Raw genomic sequence first — 18,271 nt, forward strand, 5'->3', positions numbered from 1 at the left:
ACATCTTAATAAAACGGTTGCTGCATATTCCCTGGTGACATAATTGGCATATTTTTTCGTCGTGTCACCAATATCTTCTTTGGGCAGTAAAATGAATGACGACAAAGCAGTGATTGGGGGGACATGCAAATGGGCAACACCCATATCTAGATATTTGCAGAGGACCCCATACATAGTTTTGTAATTCACAGTTCAATTCTTTATTAAGGTTAGGAACTCAAAATGAGGTCCACTTAAAAAATTCCAGGAAAAATCACAAGATGAAACAGAATTTTACATTACACATATAAATCCTTTACCATAAAATGTTATTTGTAAAAAAAACTTTTTTAGAGAGAAAAAGATTGCAGCTTCATTTCATGAAAATTCAGATTTCTACATACAAAATCTCAGCCATAAGGACAGCAAAGGATATAACTTAAAGTAAAGAAAATAAAAAGCATATACAATTAGAACCGGGACTTCATTCACCCTAGCAGCAACAGTGCAGTGCAAAATTCTGCAGGTTGTATAAAGATACTAAAGGAACCAATATTACGAAAGATGAAGACAAAAGTCGTAATGCAGTTGGATTTTAAAATAGTTCAAATGTCTTTCCCGCAACAGGGAAACAGAATTAATTATGTACACAAGGAGAAAGTGGGTAACATAAAATCAAATTATTCAAACCTGCAAGTAAAAGAAACCTCATTCAATCTAACAACAACAGTTGAGTGCAAAATTCTATGAATAATATATGTATTCTAGAATAGACAACAGAAAACAGATAATGCAAAGAAAAATGGATAGAAATATAATTCCTTTACCGCAACAAATAAATTGAATTAGTTATGCATACAATTTCATTAAAATACAAGAAAAAAAGTGAGTAACATATAACCGATTAAACAAGCCTGCAAGTAGAAAAGAGAAATGTAACTAAAGGATAGAGCCATGTCCCCCTATCTAGGCCAAAGTTGTTAAATAAAAATTGAGAATAGAATATGATAAGATAGAAAGAAATGTCCTGCCTCCTGCCATAAAAACGTCCTATCCAGGATAGGGGATTCGTATGAGTGGTTTATAGTACTATTATAATGCTCTGAACTTTAAAACAAATTTTAAAACACATTAAAAACTTGACTATTTTATTTAAAAAAAACGAATTCATTCTTTGGAAAACTGAGGAACTCACAAGCTGATACTACAGTTTTAATGTTATTCAGTGAAAACAATGGGCGTAACTGAAATAGGGGTTATGGAAGTACGGCTGGCAAACAGAATATGATCAATGCTCTGGATGCGAAGATTACACAAATTACAGTATTTCCCTGTGCTCAAGGGGGGGATCAACTTGCAGTTAAATCATTTAAATATAAAAGGTTCGTACAGAATAAGATCAACAAACTGCGAACCCCATGATCTAAATCCCAGGATAGATATTTCTGGGCAGCTCTCGGGTTAGAAGAGTTAACTATTGTCTTTAATCTTTCCTTCAATCAGCAATACCTGAGATCTCTTTGAAAACTAGTAATTGAGCTAATGCTTTTAATAAATGCTTTGAGTTCCGAAACTATTTTAATGCTGAAGGGAAGTCACATGCAAACCAATACTTGTCTGCCTTTGTACCAAAGATCTCATGACTCCGGAAGCCCCTAATTGTATTAGAGTTGCTATTCTTTAGCAAATATCCCCACTAAATTACTCTAGGTAAATTCTGAGAAAAAAAAGCTTATCAAACCCATTTCCAGGCACATAGCTGGAGTTGGGGCCAGAGTATTAAAGTTTTATAGTTTACGTAAAATCTGGCCCTCTATTTTATCAAGGATGCTCCATTCTTCTATTTGAATGGATTCAATAGCATAAAGAAGTGTTGGCGGGACCTTTGCTTTGAAAACAGACAGCATGTGCAAGAAGTCCTACGACCCATTTCATTATAGAATCTATGTAAACCATTAGCGTGTGACATTGCTTTACAAAAGCTATTTTTATTTTATTTTTATTTATTACAGATTTGTAGAGCGCATGGCTGCCCGTAAGCGTCCCAGCGCTGGTGCAGAAGAAGAAGAGGGGGAAGGGGGGTCTTAAGGAAACAGCCAAGTCTTGAGAAGTTTCCGAAAGAGAAAGATGTCAGGTTGGGCCCGAATGTTCAGAGGGAGGGAATTCCATAGTTTGGAGGCGATGTAGGCGAAGCGACGGCCCCCTGAGCGAGCTTTTTTGATCCTGGGTGTGGAGGTGAGGTGGAGGTGGGATGAACGGAGTGCTCTGTTAGTTGTGTGAGGAGTGATGAGATCCTTCAATATAGGAGGGGCCTTTTTATGCAGGATTTTGTGGGTGGTGCAAAGAGCCTTAAAGTGCACTCTTTCTTGGATCGGTAGCCAATGTAGGGACCTGAGGGAGGGTTTGGCCGAGCAACGGTTGCTCGTTCCCGTAAGGAGGCGTGCAGCCGTTTTTTGTACTACTTGGAGTTGTGAGATCACTTTTTTAGGCGCTCCAAGGTACAGGGCGTTACCATAGTCCAGGCGGGACAATATTAATCCCTGTATCAGGAGTTTTTGGGACTGAGGGGGGAGCAGGGGAAGAATTTTCCTGCTGGTCCGTAGGAGGCCATAGCAGATACCCGCGGTTTTCCGTGATTGGGTGGAGAAGGTAAGCCCTTCATCCAGCCAGATCCCAAGGCTTTTGATGGCGCATTTGGGAATTGGAGGGGGACCCATGCATGGGGGCCAGAGAGACTCTGGGCAAAAGTGAGATTGATTGCCCATAACCATGATCTCAGTTTTTCCACTGTTCAGCTTCAGGTGGGATTTATCCATCCACTTGGTAATTTCTCCGAGACAGGTGTAGAGATCAGGAGAGGAGTGGTTAGGCTGGTTAAGGGATACTACCATCTGAGTGTCGTCAGCGTAGGTGAGCAGCTTGATCCCAAATGGAGCGACAATCTTCTCCAGGGGGGACATATATACATTAAAAAGGGTCGGGCTGAGCGACGAGCCCTGGGGAACCCCACAGTGAATTGGTGTGCTGTTGGAGAGTAGGTCACCGTCCGCCACCTGGAAAGATCTATCGCTCAGGAAGGAGTCGAGCCACGACAGGGCAACCCCAGAAATGCCCAGGTCCCTAAGCCTACGGATCAGCAAAGAGTGGTTGACGGTGTCGAATGCCGCGCTGAGGTCCAGGAGGATCACTGCCACTATAGTCAATGTGAGGTTTATTCTTGGTGTTGCCAGCTATCATTTCACCCAAATAAAGATAGGACTCTACAGTCTCAATTTTCTCGGAGCCTTATGTGCTCCAAACAAAGTTGCAAGCTTTCCTGTTCTTTCCATATTTTGAAATCAAAATTTTACTTTTGGAAGTGTTTATCTTCAGCTATTGTGGCACCATATAGTTTTGTAGAGCCATCAACTTTTTATTCAACCCTATAGGAATCAGATTTATAATTATAATATCATCCGCATAGATTAGACACAGTAATGGGCGGCCGCCTATCTTCGGTGCATTGCCCTCTTGGGAAGACAAACAATCTGGAAAACCTGCTGCATAAAAGGGATAAGAGAATTGGTGCTAGCAGGAAGACTTACATCAGGCCATTTTTTGTAGCAATTAAGGCAGAGAGGCCTTGATCTCCTCCTAGAAGAACCTGAGACCACGTATTAGAGTGCAGAGCTATAATAACAGATAAAAGGAGGGTGGGGGGAATTCCCATTTTATGAAGTTTTTTTCAAAGTATTGGGTGATCAATCCTATCGAAAGGTGTTGTAAAATCCATAAAAGCCACAAATATGTGTGACTTGCGAGTTAGAGTGTACTTCTCTTCAATTAATTTTAACATGCAAATGTTATCTGTTGTACAATGGTCTTTCCTAAATCCAGCGTGTTCTAAAGGAAGGTTTTTCTCTTCACGCTCCCAATCATTAAGATGATCCAGGACACTGCGTGCACAATTTTCCCAACTGAGTCTAAAAGGGCTATTTGCCGGTAGTTACCCGGGTGGTGCCTTTTTAAACAGTGGAATTAAAATACTGGCAGAACAGGTGGAGGGAATCTTACCTAGCTGGTAGCAATATTTAAAAAGAGGGGCAAGGAATGTGGCCCATATTGTAATTCAAATCTCAAAATATTCTGCAAGCCCCTCCATTCCATCAGATAATACATTTGGCCTCCTTAAAGGGTGAGGGAGTCAAAGACTGTGTGCTACTCTGTTATGTGCTCTTTTCAGAAAGTAAATATCTATTTTCAACACCTCCACTGGAGAGGGGCTTAGGGGTTCATCCAGATCTCCAAGACCACCACCCATACCAAAGCATTAAAGTCCATTAATGTTCTCAATTACACTAAATAAAGTTTCCCAGAAGAGAAGGATGTGCGCGGCGCCTAACAGTCATGCTTTAACTAAGTTAACAAAGGCCGGAAGGACTCCCCATCACATGCCAAGCCAGTGGCGTGACAAAATTTAAGGGGGGCCCATGCAAAGTACATAAAAGACCCCCAACGGATCCAATCAGGAGCTCTCAGGCCAGGGTCCCACCACCCGTGCACAGTGCCTTATTATTTCAGGATTATTGCAGAGAACAGTTGACAACATGGATTCTGTTTAAAGGAGCCTTCAGTTGGCTAAGATCCACTAAAATGATCACAGAAAAAACTATATCTGCACCACTGGTAAGAGGAAAAGGTCTCTTGGCATTTGCAGAGAGAGGGAATGTGAAAAAACAAATCAAAACAAAGACACATGGGTCTGATGTTGGGACTTCTCAGTCCTTTCTTTGTCTTCACTGCTCCCTACACGACTTGTGCTTTTTGCATCTGAATTGGATGGCTCATGCATGGACTAAGCTAGTCAGCTAGCAAGTGACTTGGTAAGTTCCTTGTTGCTCTATTGGTGCCATTCCTCTCTCTCTTTTTATGATCTTATGGTCCAGTGATCCAGCACTAGTGACTGTTTGTTTTCTGTGCTTGTTCATCAGTTTTGGAGCAGTCTACACATAGCCTTGTGTCAAATGGTTAATCATGAATGGAACGTAGAGCATTAAGATCCCATTTGTTTCATCAAGGTTTAGCATCTTTTTTAGACACAGATCTAGCACCATGGTATGTCAAGGAGGAAGGAGACTGTTTGTTTGTTTGTTTCTCTATCACTCACTTGGCAGGCTCTCATCCTACAGCCATACTAATCTGAATGACCCCATCTCATCTAATTTCAGAAAATAACCTGGCCAGGCCAGGAAACATCTTGGATTAGGCGCTGCCTTGAAAGTTCGGTTGATTTAGGCACTATTCTTATCACAGTCAGCTTGTAGTGCTTTTAGTTATGTCTTTTACCCTTTTAATTGGAGATGCTCACTGGTTTGCTGTTTAATTAAAGATATAAATAATAAAAATGCCCTAAGAATTTCACCAAGGGCATAATCCTGCAATATTCAGATCCAAACTCTGCCCATGCTTTGACGCTGTACACACAATGTTAAAGAATTTAAATATTCATTAGTTCCACATAGCATTGTTTTCTGGGGTTCGAGCCATAGCTGCTGACAGCTGTGGTGTTGCATCCTCCCTAGCTCTGGAGCATGCAAATGACCATGCCACACACGGAGCTCTGTAACACACATCTTTATTCTTCGGCATGCAACCGTTAACTGAACGCACTACGTCATAACCTTTATTGACCACACCCAGATACCTTCCAACTGATTACATAACTTTGTAAGGAGTTCGCCAAGGACCACAAGGGTCCTACTGCACATGATCGTATGACACTACAATCGGCTGGTATGCAGGAAATGTATCTGGGAAAAGAGAGCGCCTTAGGAAATAATAGTCTTTGTGATGGTTTTTGCAGTTTTATTTCTAGGGAAGCTGACAAGCCCTCATCAAACTTACTAAAAACATTGACTAAAAACAAAAATATTCTTGTACTCAAATAGCACACATTGGCGTAGTGATCCCTGGCACTTAAGGGAATTACTTTGTTTGTGAAGGTGCTCCTTGTGAAAGGTCAGAATGCCATCATTCACACTGAATTAGCTAATGGCAGAAGTGGACATCTCCTTTGTCCCGTGCTGTATGCTGTAGTGGGTGGACTTAAGATGTGACTGAAACAACACCAGACCAATGGATGAAGAGGGCTGAAAGAAAGTCCTTATAAGTAAGTATACGACACATATAATTTTAGTAGAATCAAAGGATTTTGGTTTACACTGGATCTAAAAAATTACATTTACGTAGACAGTTACATGGCAATTCCAATATTCCACAGACAGCGAAAAAGGAAACATTTAATTGCTACCACACTTGATAACCATAATGCAATTCTACTAGAAGAAGCTAGATAAACATTTAGCAAGGTAAGTATGAAGGTCTTTACTTCTTATACAAATAGTTAAAACCATTCTTTTTAGGAAGTTAGCTTTGATCTGTAAACAGGAGTATCAATGTGCCTTTTCAGCCCACTGGAAATTTAGCATGATGCCATCTCTGAATAAAACGTGATGGATCTAGCACCCATATTTCACAGGGCACCCTCTAAACATGAGTTCTTTAAACTCTTCTTCTGAGGTACCGAGGCATCATGCCGAACAGAAAGTTGTGTTTAATGAACAAAAAGAGAGTGGTACTGAGTCATTCATGTCCTGTAGATGTCAAAGTGAAGAGGGGACCAAGTAATTCTCAAGGTCTTTTAGACTGTAGATACTTTTTCACTTTAAGTGAAACTGGGCTGCCAATAGCATGTTGGCAAATTTGTAATTTGATTGCATTTTTTATTTTAATAGAAACATCTTTATTTCAATTTCCATAACAAACAATACAACCAGTTGCTTGGTCCGAACACACAATCTGCACATGAGAGTTCACAAATCCCCAACTCCTCCCACACTTCCATAGCTATCGAGTCCCTCGCTGTACCCCTTTTGGGTTAACCACCTAGTTTGGGGTAAGACCACCATTTGCCCCAAAACATTTGGGCTGTAAATATACTTTCTTCCATTTTGGCACCCCAGTCCATGTCACACATCGATGATGTTATCGATGGAGTCACAGGAGACAGTCACTTCTTAGCTATATCACGTTTAGACACCAACATGCCCAATCCCACAAGTATCCTGTCCCCTTGGGGACCTCCCATATCCTCCATTAATCCCAACAATACCTTTCTGGGGTGTACTTCAATATGTGTCCTCACTACCTGGGCTAAAGTGGACATGACACTGTTCCAGTAGTGACTGGACATGATCATACCATGTGTAAAAAGTCACCTCAGGGATTGCGACACCTACCACAGTCTGGGTAGACGCAAGCTCCCCCCTTCCACAACTGGCGGAGCATTAAGTAGGCCTGCTGAAGAATTTTTAATTGTACGAGCCGAAGCCCCGCCAAGATCATTAATGTGCGGGGGCCATGCATGCATCCCTCCAATCGGCTTGGTCCAATCCCCCCCGCTCACCCCTCCCACTTCTCCTGCAGTGGGACCATCAAGTGCAGGGAGGGTAACACCAGGGTTTTGTAAATTAGGGAGATTGCACCTTTCCCACTGGGCCCATAAGCAGGCAGCCCTCGAGTGGATTATTTTCGGGGGTATCCTCCAGCTCTCCTTTGTATTCCAGGAGTGCATGTCAAAATTGTCGGTTGCAAAAAAAAAACTGCAAAGTGGCATGTGAAAGTCTGCATGAAGGTCCTGAAACATCTACCAGGCGAGAGATCTCTATGTGGTCCCACCCTTGGAAGCCCTCCCGAGACGCTACCTATGCCAGTTAACAGCCTTCACCCAAGGGGGTTTCAAATGTGATCCCTCGGTCCCACCCCATCCACCTCACTTCAGTGCAGCCCTCCACACCCGGAAGATCACTTGAGTCATCTCTGGAAGGGACGTAGGGATGGGCGCCCCTTAAAGGATTGATTGCATTGTTAAAAGTGATAATTAAATATTACAGCAATGTTTTTAATTGTGGAGTATATTTAGAACTACCAATTTTATAGAATTAGTGAGGGAAAATATGTTTAGCATTCTTTTTTAGATAAAAAGGGTGTGGCATTAACAGGTTTGAGGAAATTAGCTCTAGAGCAATGCATTTTTCCCTAGAAGCACATGTAGTGTATTTTTATTTCCACAAATAGAAAAAACACATTAAATTAAAACTACGTTTATTATATGCCAAAATTATCAGAGTAACTGATTAACGAAGCTACTGGTTTGAAGAAAATAAATATCTAGTTTCATTAAATGATTGGAAGAGCGTCTGGAGTGGACACTCAGATATTGTCAAAAAAGCAGACTATTTTAGAGTTCGCCTGCACAGTGCTTGGCTTGCACTGTGCTTGTGAAATCTTTTATTTTTAATATAAACCTAAAAGGGACTTACATTTCGTCTCCTCTCTTTCCTGGCTTGACATTGGATCCTGTGCGTGTGACTTACCTTTTCTCCATTTCTATTGGCTGCAGCATATTTTAATGCATTTACAAATGCTTCTTTTCTTGTTGGGTTTTATGCTTACAGAAAACAGAGGAACCGGATTAACAGTGCATTCTTGCTGAATGATGATTCCCTGGAGTTTGTGCAGATTATTCCCACACTCAGTGGGCCGCTTGAATCCTCCATTACGGTGTGGCTTGTGGTGTTTGGAGTCATCTTCAGCCTGGCTCTGGTTGCAGTATTTTTATTAATCGTGTCTACCATCCGGCGACACCGAGAGTGAGTTTCAGTCCTATTACTGTTTTTTGTTAAATTTTTCCAAACACAGTGGAAAGTATACTTTGAGACACAATTACTGCGATTATATATATATATATATTTATTTTGTCAAAATATTTTTATTAGGTTTTACAGTGATATACAACCATGGAATCACTCCAGAGCACATTTCTTATACCAAGAGTTACAGATATCCGAGTATAACACACAGCTTTTCAATAAGGCCTCAGCAAATCATACTTTTTCTTTAGGAGAGAAACAAATTCCGATATACATCGCTCGTTCGTGCTCAGGTTCCAATAGTACTCAAAAGGAAAAAAGGAATATTATCTGTAGAGAACAAAACAAGAACAAATAATAATAAAGGAACCAACATAAAAAAAACATTTCCGTGGTGTTTCGTGTGAACGAGTCGGGGGGGCAACACGGGGTGGGGCAGGGGGCCCACTAGGTCTGAAAGAGGTGTAGGGCCCGCTGTCTGGGACTACAGGCAAACAGCAGCAGCCCCTCTGACAGGTAGCTCACCAGCGGGCTCCAGATGTAATCAAAGCCCCTGCTTTAACATCAACTAAGTCCATCATCCTCTCAAGCTCCAGTGCACGCCACAACCTGGCATGCCATTGGGTAAGGGAAGGTGGCACCCTTCTATTTCCAGACAGAGGCTATTGCCATCTTGGCTGCTCCCGGCAAAATTACATAATGGAGCGATGTCCTTGGGTCTGATACTTCAAAATAGGGTCCCGCACCCCCAGGAAAGCATGTCCCACTGTATGTGAGATGGGATACCCCAGGATCTGCTTGATTTGGGAAAGAATATCTTTCCAGAGGGTTGGATAGAGTGGCAGTCCCACCAAATGTGACGGAAGTTCGCTAGCAACCTACAGCCCCGCCAACATTTGTCTGTAGTATTCGGGAATATGGAGTGTCGTTTCTGGGGATGCAAATATCATTCATGTAGCGCTCTAGTGCTCCGAGGGTCTCCCTTGAGCCCCGGAAGCACTATCACACATTGTAACACTTTCTGGCCAGGCGTGGCCAGAAAGAGATAAATAAACGGACTGAAGTGGCACGGCACTTCCGGTCCAGACCAGCACTCTGTGGTGTGTGTGACTTGTGTGCATGCTTGCGGCGCGCACAGGTAGCAACCCCTGGGGCCCCCAGCGGTCAGCGGTCCCCACACTGGCGACGAGGGTGGGATCCGCCTAGATCCTTGGACGGACCAGCTGACGGGGAGGCCGGAGACGCCGAGCTCCGAAAACGGCCCAAACCCCACGGGCCCAGCGCCGGAGGCCAACACCGGAGACCCAGAGACAAGAAAGAAGAAAGAAATCGCCTACCGGTAAGCAGCGTATGCAAGGAGCTGCGTGAGGGACCGGTACCGGCGACGCTCTGAGGCGGAGCACGCAGCGCCGAAGAAGCGCCGGAGAAAGGCCCCGCCGGCAGGCCGAGCAGTGCGCGCATGCGCAGAGAAGAGAGGCCGACGCATTCCTCAGGCCTAACGCCGCGTGAGCACGCGGGGAAGAAAGAACAGCGCGCCAGCACAGCAGCGCCAGACACTGGAGGCACAGGGGCACAGGAGTTCACACGCGCGCAAGGCGGAAGAAAGAAAACAAGCACAAGGCAATTCAAAATACAAAAAAAAAGGAGATTAAAGCCAAGCCTAGTCAAGCCAAGCCCGAAACAGCAAAAGACAAGGCTGATAAGGCCCAACACACTCAAGCATGTCCCAAAATCAAGGAGGAGCCACCAGTGGCACACCACCTGCAGCAGCAGCCCCCGCAGCTCAAGTTCCAACCCCCTCAGCACATGCACAACTACAGGCATTGCCGCCTTTCAGTGAACTGATCGACCCCGGGACAGCAGCGCCACGATGGGCAGTGTGGCTGGGGCAACTCAACAATTACTTCACAGCCACCAGGGAGAAAGGCAATGAAGTGAAGCGATCTCTACTGCTCCACTTTGGAGGCACGGAACTTTACAAGCTGTTCAGACACCTCCCTAACACAGGAGCCACCACTGACTTTGATGCTGCCGTCAACGCCCTCAATGCCCATTTCGACCCCCAACTAAATCCTCACTATGAGAGATTCAAGTTCCGACAAGCCAAGCAACGGGAAGGGGAGACAATGGACGCGTTGCACGCGCGACTAAGAGACCTCATAAGCACGTGCACTGAAGACGACAAAAAGAAGGAAGTCACAGCACAACTCATCCAGGGCTGTCGCAACAAACACCTGAGAACATTGATCCTGAGACAGCCGCGGATATCCCTCGACGAAATCTTGATCCTTGCACGGTCGCACGAACTATCTGATGCCCGCGCTACCGCGATGGAGGCGGCCCTCAACCCACAACATGACACAGGAGCAGCGATAAAGACAGAACGCGTGGACGCAGTGCGCATGTCGAGCCGAGGAAGCAGAGGACGAGGGCCGACGAGGACACAACGCCGGACACCGTGTGGCTACTGCGGCAGGGAAGAACACAACCAAGATGGCTGCCCAGCGCGAGGGAAGACATGTTCAAAGTGCGGTATCCCCAACCACTTCGCCAGTGTGTGCAGAGGAGGCTCTCGAGGACGGAACGCCTCAGGAAGAAAGACAGCCACTGGAGCGGTCAAGCAACTATCGCTAGATGAGTCCACAACATCACGCTCAACCAAGTCACAAAGAACACAACAGCCACATTATGACGACTCATCCACGGATGACGAAGACGAATGCTATTTCGTATCGTTTGTCAGCGAACTGAAGAGAAGTCGACGACCACAACCCAAGTGCCAGATACAGATCCACGGATCACCAGCAATCGGAGTCATCGACACCGGGGCCACGGTGAATGTAATGGGCATTCAGCATTACAAAGCGCTAAACCCGAAACCCAAACTTGTTCCTTCCAAGGCCAGGATCTTCACCTATGGCAGTCAAGAGCCCCTCCCGCTGCGAGGGAAGATGGTAGTACAGGTCCGAGCAGAAGACCAGGAGGTACTGACCACGTTCCATGTGATTGACAAGGAGGCGGACCTATTGGTGGGGAGCAACACAGCAGAAGACCTAGGCCTCATTGCCTTCGCAAACGCAGTACGAGCGTTGCAGGTAGAAGACATTTTACTCATGTTCCCCAAGCTATTCACAGGCCTTGGAACTATCAAGCACCCTCCTATCAAGTTGCACATAGACCCTGCCATACAACCGATTGCGCTACGACACCGAAGAGTGCCGTTTCACCTACGTGCTGCAGTCGAGCAAGAACTGAACCAGCTGGAAGCACAAGGGGTGATTGAAAAAGTATCCGGACCGACGCCATGGGTGTCCCCCATGGTGATAACCGAGAAGCCGAAGCAACCAGGGAAAATCAGGATTTGTATCGACATGAGGATCCCAAACAAAGCCATTCGGCGTGAGCGGCATCTCACACCTACAGTCGACGACATCCTGACCGACTTAAACGGCGCCCAATGGTTTTCTAAACTAGACCTCAATGCGGGGTATCACCAACTGAGACTAGCAGAAGAAAGCCGATACATAACAACTTTCTCGACGCACCTTGGATTGAGACGATACAAGAGACTAAACTTTGGGATCTCGTCTGCAGCCGAGATCTTCCAAAACACAATCAAAGAAATTCTCTCCGGGCTCCAAGGAGTGCTGAACGTCAGCGACGACATTTTAATCCACGCCAAAACGAGTGAAGAACATCACAACAGGCTAAAGGCGACGCTACAAAGACTGGCACAATATGGTGTGACACTTCACAAGGACAAGTGTCAGTTTTTCAAGAAATCCATCGAATTCTTTGGCTATGTGTTTGGGTCAGAAGGAGTCACCGTAGACCCCCGCAAGTCGCTGGCAATCAAGAATGCCCCTGCGCCAACCACAGCGTCAGAAGTGCGAAGCTTCCTGGGAATGGCGCAATATTGTGCGATATTCATCCCCAACTTAGCCACGATTGCGGAACCGCTGAGAAACCTAACAAAAAAGGAGAACTCATGGAAATGGATGGAAACTGAAGCCAAAGCCTTTGACCAAATCAAAGCAGCATTGCTAGAGAGCACCACGATGGCATACTTTGACACCACCAAACCCACCGAAATAGTAGTAGATGCCAGCCCAGTAGGTCTGGGAGCCCTGATATCACAAGAAACCGAACCAGGAATATGGTCACCATTAGCATTTGCGAGCAAAGCACTAACTATGACTGAATCAAGATACTCGCAAATAGAGAGAGAAGCCCTGGCAGTGAAGTGGGCGTGTGCACACTTCCACTTGTACATCTCCGGACACCCTTTTCGCATGGTGACAGACCACCAGCCGCTAATACCCTTGTTCAGAGGCACCGCTCCTCACCCACCCCCGAGGATAGAACGGTGGGCGATACAAGTGCAACAGTACCAAATGGACCTCACATATCGCCCAGGAGCCAAGAACCCCGCAGATTTTCTATCTAGACACCCTGGCCCAGAGGAATGCCGACCAACAGAACTCGAGAACCAAACCGAAGACTTTGTAAACATGCTGTCGGCTGCATCATGTCCCCGAGCTCTCACAGCAGACACCATCATATCTGAATATGTGAACGATGCGGTCATTCAACGAGTAGCAGACTCCATACAGTCAGGCTCCTGGGAAAACTTCCTACGGAATGTCAGCGGTTGGAGCGAAGAAGACCGGACACGCTTAACGCAGTTTTGGAGAGTGCGACATGACTTGAGCCGAGCAAGCAATGATCTCATCCTCAGAGGCCACCGTGTGATTATCCCCAAGACTCTCCAAGAAAGAGCGACAATCTTAGCGCACGAAGGACACCAGGGCACCCGCCGGATGAAGGCAAGGATGCGAGAGAAGGTTTGGTTCCCCAACCTGGAAGAAACCGTTGACACCATTGTACGCCAATGCCGAGCATGCCAGATAACTAGCTCATCTGACGCTCCCGCGCCAATAATCACAGAAGAACATGCCCCATCACCATGGTCATGGCTCAGCTTGGACTTTGGGAGTTTCCCAGATGGGAGAGTCACCGTAGTGCTGATTGACAATTACACGAAATACCCGATTGTGGATCTAGCCACCTCTACCAGCTTTGCTAACATCCGCCCTCTCCTGAGCAAATCATTTGCCATGTTTGGAGTTCCTCTCGTCATCAAGACGGACAATGGACCCCCATTCCAGGGGAGCGAGTTCAGGGAGTTCCTACACAATCTGGGCATCCGACATCACCGGAATACGCCTCAGTGGCCTCAAGCAAACGGAGAGGTGGAACGGTTTATGAGGACAACCAACAAGATCCTACGAATCGCCACAGCTGAAGGAAAGGACCCGGAAGAAGCTCTGCAAGTCTTCCTGAGGGAGTACAGGAGCACACCCCACAGCACCACACAACAATCACCGTGGGCGCTTATGCTCGCTGGGCCGAGAAGAGACCTACTCCCCATGGCCGACAACTGGGCACCAACACCATACTCTCCCGGGCGCACCCAAGAGAGGCGAAGGAGAACAAATGAGAAAGCAAGTCACAAGAGACGAGCTCAATCCCGGAATATACAACCAGGCAAGACTGTGCTCATCCGGACCAGAAGACCTGGAGGGAAATTTAACACAGTGTTTGAACCAGAACCGTGGGTCGTCAAAGAAACACGGGGCACAGCGGTCACAGCTCGCCGGAACGGAGAAGAAGTGACCAGGAATGTCTCCTGGTTCAAACAAATACCATCGACGCGACAGCACATATTCGAACAAGAGGAACCTGCAGGAGAGGAGTCCGAGATAGGAGCGGGAAGATCCAGTGAGGCGAGCACGCTCTCGAACACCACAGGGCAAGACGAAGCGATTCCTCCATCACCAGGCCCGAGACCTGAGCAGGCACCAACCAGAGGCAGATGGAGATACGACCTCAGGCCAAATCCGAAGCCGAGCCAGAAACTGTCTGACTTCGTATGCTGAACTGTTATTCACAATTGTTTTCAAATCCAAGTTGGGAAGGGATGTAGCGCTCTAGTGCTCCGAGGGTCTCCCTTGAGCCCCGGAAGCACTATCACACATTGTAACACTTTCTGGCCAGGCGTGGCCAGAAAGAGATAAATAAACGGACTGAAGTGGCACGGCACTTCCGGTCCAGACCAGCACTCTGTGGTGTGTGTGACTTGTGTGCATGCTTGCGGCGCGCACAGGTAGCAACCCCTGGGGCCCCCAGCGGTCAGCGTTCCCCACAATTCATACATGACTTTATAGTGTGCTTCTCTCAAAAACATGGAATGATTATGTTTGACGATGTCTTTGTATATGGAGCCCCACTTTTTCTCCTCTACGGGGGTGGGTAGCAGCGCATCCCAGAATTTCCAAAGCCATGGGACCGGATCAGGGCCTGCCTTCAAAAGTAAGGCATACAGGCAGTATATGCAGCCCTTGGAAGTGGTGCCTGATTGGATTAATTTCTCCACGGGGAGCAGGTCCCTGGTCGTGGCCAACTGCACGTGGGGTTGCTTCACCCAATGTTTTAGTTGGAGGTAGTGATATTCTTCTGTGGGTGGTAGCTTAAAACAAAGTGAACATTCCGCAAAGGAGAGCAGTTCACCCCGTTGGAGCAAGTCAGAGAGCATGAGGCAACCACCCTCTCTCCATCAGTCAAAGGGCCCTTCTAGCAATGCCGGGTGGGAGGCTGAATTAAAATTAAAGGGGGAGTAGGAGGAGTGGAAGGTTGTCAGAGGCAGCGTCTTGGTAACAGTGTCCCACACATGGAGAGTGGTGGCCATGGGGGTACTAAGGTATACATTAGGCGGTCTTTCATGTTTTGGTTTCCAATGGAGGTCCCATATAGTTCTACCCACTACCTGTCTGTCCATATTGAGCCAGTGTCTGTCGGAAGCCCTGAGGGACCAATCTGCCATTACCATCAACTGGGCTGCTTGAAAGCAAAGGCGATAATCAGAAAGAGTCAACCCACCCTCAGAATGTGGTCTAGTTAGGAGCCCCTGGGATAGACACACCCTCTGTCCCTGCCAGATGAATTTGGTCCTCATTTTCAACTCCGGGAACAGCGTTTTACATACGGTAATCGGGAGACCCTGGAAAAGGAAAAGGAGCCTGGGTAGGACATTCATCTTAATTGCATTTATCCTACCTATCCAAGAAATAAATGCTGAGCCCCATCTCCGCAAATCAGCCTGGAACTGCTGCAATAGGTGGGGGAATTGGCCTTATAGAGGTCAGTTAGTTTGGGGGAAATTTTAACACCTAAATAGGAGATTTCTTTATGTACGCAGCAGAAGGGGGCCGTCTCCTCAACCCTCGCCATCGCCGATTGAGGCAGAGTTAAATTAAGTAGAAAAGATTAGGATAAAGTGGCTTTGAAACCTGCTGCCTTTTCAAAGAGGCCAAGTTTGTTTTGGATAGCTGGCAGCGATGTCAATGGGTCTGTAATGGGAAGTAGAACATTATCTGCGAAGAGCGAAAGTTTGTGTTCATCTGGGCCAAATTTGACCGCATGAATAGCGGGGTTAGCTCTCATCCACTGTTCCCTCTAGAGTGCTCGCCTGGGCGGCTGTGCACATTGTCAAATAACCCAGCGCAGGGCGGCCTCTAGAGCACGCATTACAAAGGGTCCTTCTTATCAGTCGGACAGCTCTTTACAGGCATCTGAAAATCAACACGCATCTGAAAAAGAATGCAGACACGGATGCCAGCAATGAGAAGAACAGGGCCGGGGTGTAACTGGATCCCTGTAGTTAAATCACAGCAGAACAAATCACATTTAACCTTTCAGAGGCAGTTTACTGTGGAATGCAACTCTTGTGTTACAGAATCGAATAAGGAGAGCACTGCAAATATTGTTTCTACCTTTCTATGTATATTCCTTTAATTTTAGTGCTTGGCTAATGTTTTCCAAACCTTTGATTTAAGGTGGTATGTCCAAGCTATAAGCAAAAATGACTTTAAATTCTGTTTTTATCTTGTAATGTTTGCTGTGCTTCAATCACACAGGTCAAAAGTCAGTCTATGTCTTCATCTGCTTATGTGTCTTTTTTTACACAACTTGTGTTTATTGTCAGGCTCCACGTCCTATACTCCTCGGGGCTGTGACGAATGTCCTAAACCCGCACCCACACAACAACCCCGAAGTCTGATACTACAACACAGACCCCAGAATGGTTCCGAGAGCGCGGGAAAGGAAGGGAACAGCGGGGAGGGAGATCTGAAATGACAAAAGACAGTTGTTTAGAAAAACATCCCCCCCCTTTGTTTCTTACACAATTAAATCCACTCGCTTCCTCTATTCTCGCCTGAGTGTACTTCTAAACCCCTACCTGAAAAGGAAGATAATAGGGTCTTTAAATACAGGAGCACAGGCACAGGGTAATACCAGGGGCTGTCACCAGCTAGAAGAAAATAAGGAACACCTTACTGTAAAGTTCTATTTCCTAGTTGAGAGAGATGTTTGTACCATCGAGCATAATCACATACCACAATATATCTGTGTGCTATTCTTGGTCACACGCTCCCTCTGATCAAGTACCCCCTGTAGATTCACTCCTGAAGAAAACAATGAAATAACGATGTGCAGATAAGGAAAACAAGAATACGTGAGGTTTACATCATCATAGAACAGTTCCTTCCCTAAATAATAAAGGACAGTTCACACCTATATTCGTGTATTAGTCTTGTAATGACTCGCCCAACGATTTGAGCCCAAACCGTTAGTAATCTCCAAGGCAGCTCGAGTAATACAATCTTATCCGAGCAAACCCATCAATAGTTCATATCCAACTATCGTTTGGCCAGGGAATAGCGTTTCCTTCCTGCAATGAGAAAGAGTCTCTTTCTCCTCCAACAGGAAAGAAACCAAACGATGACACTGCAGAGCCGGGAAATCCAAATTGCTCCAAGGAATACACGCAGCCGGGTGTCCTTTAAGAGCCGAGAACACGACACCCACTCGATCCCAGTCCGAGAGCGAGTGTCGACAGGAAAACAGTTTCTGTACTCACGATTTCCCCAGTTTCAGAGCTAGTATGTGCCACGCATCTCGCGGACGGCGGCCCCACATTGCTCTGATCCTGACAGTACTTCCCCCTTCACAAGGGGCGCCGTCCTGCAGCCGGTTTGGAGGGAAACCTAGCATGGAACCGAGCCACAAGCCGAGGTGCGTGAACCGAACCCACAGGTTCCCAAGAGCTTTCCTCCAAACCAAATCCCTTCCAAGCAATCAGATACTGCAAACGCCCCCTCACCCACCTGGAGTCAAGAATCCTGCGCACCTCATACTCCTGATCCTGCTGCACCCAAATAGGTAGAGGAGGCCTACGAACAGGTGCCAAAGAGGGTTTTAACAAAGATACGTGAAAAACAGGATGTATCTTGAAATGAGCAGGAAGACGCAATCTCACAGACACCGGATTCACTCTAGCGATCACCCGATAGGGACCGATAAACCGTGGATTAAACACACTATGTCTCCTGAACTTAATGTGTTTCGTAGACAACCATACAAGGTCGCCCTTCTTATACTCAGGGCACTGTCTACGATGTTTGTCAGCCTGCACTTTGTACCTCACGTTGGCTTGGGCTAGATTATGCCGCGTCGCCAGAAGTATTCGGCTTATGCGTGAT

The 18,271-nt window shown here is 46.2% G+C and overlaps 1 protein-coding gene across 1 annotated transcript in view; it reads left to right on the forward strand.

Annotated features, from left to right (window-relative positions):
• The window catches only part of LOC144773807 (collectrin-like), a 159,649-nt gene that overhangs the window by 101,914 nt on the left and 39,464 nt on the right, over positions 1–18,271 (forward strand). Inside the window, exon 4 of the mRNA XM_078658906.1 lies at positions 8,475–8,669. Coding sequence (XP_078515032.1) covers positions 8,475–8,669 — 195 coding nt within the window. The remainder of the gene's footprint in view (positions 1–8,474; positions 8,670–18,271) is intronic.

This window comes from Lissotriton helveticus, chromosome 8 (assembly GCF_964261635.1).
Source record: "Lissotriton helveticus chromosome 8, aLisHel1.1, whole genome shotgun sequence".
NCBI lineage: Eukaryota > Metazoa > Chordata > Amphibia > Caudata > Salamandridae > Lissotriton > Lissotriton helveticus.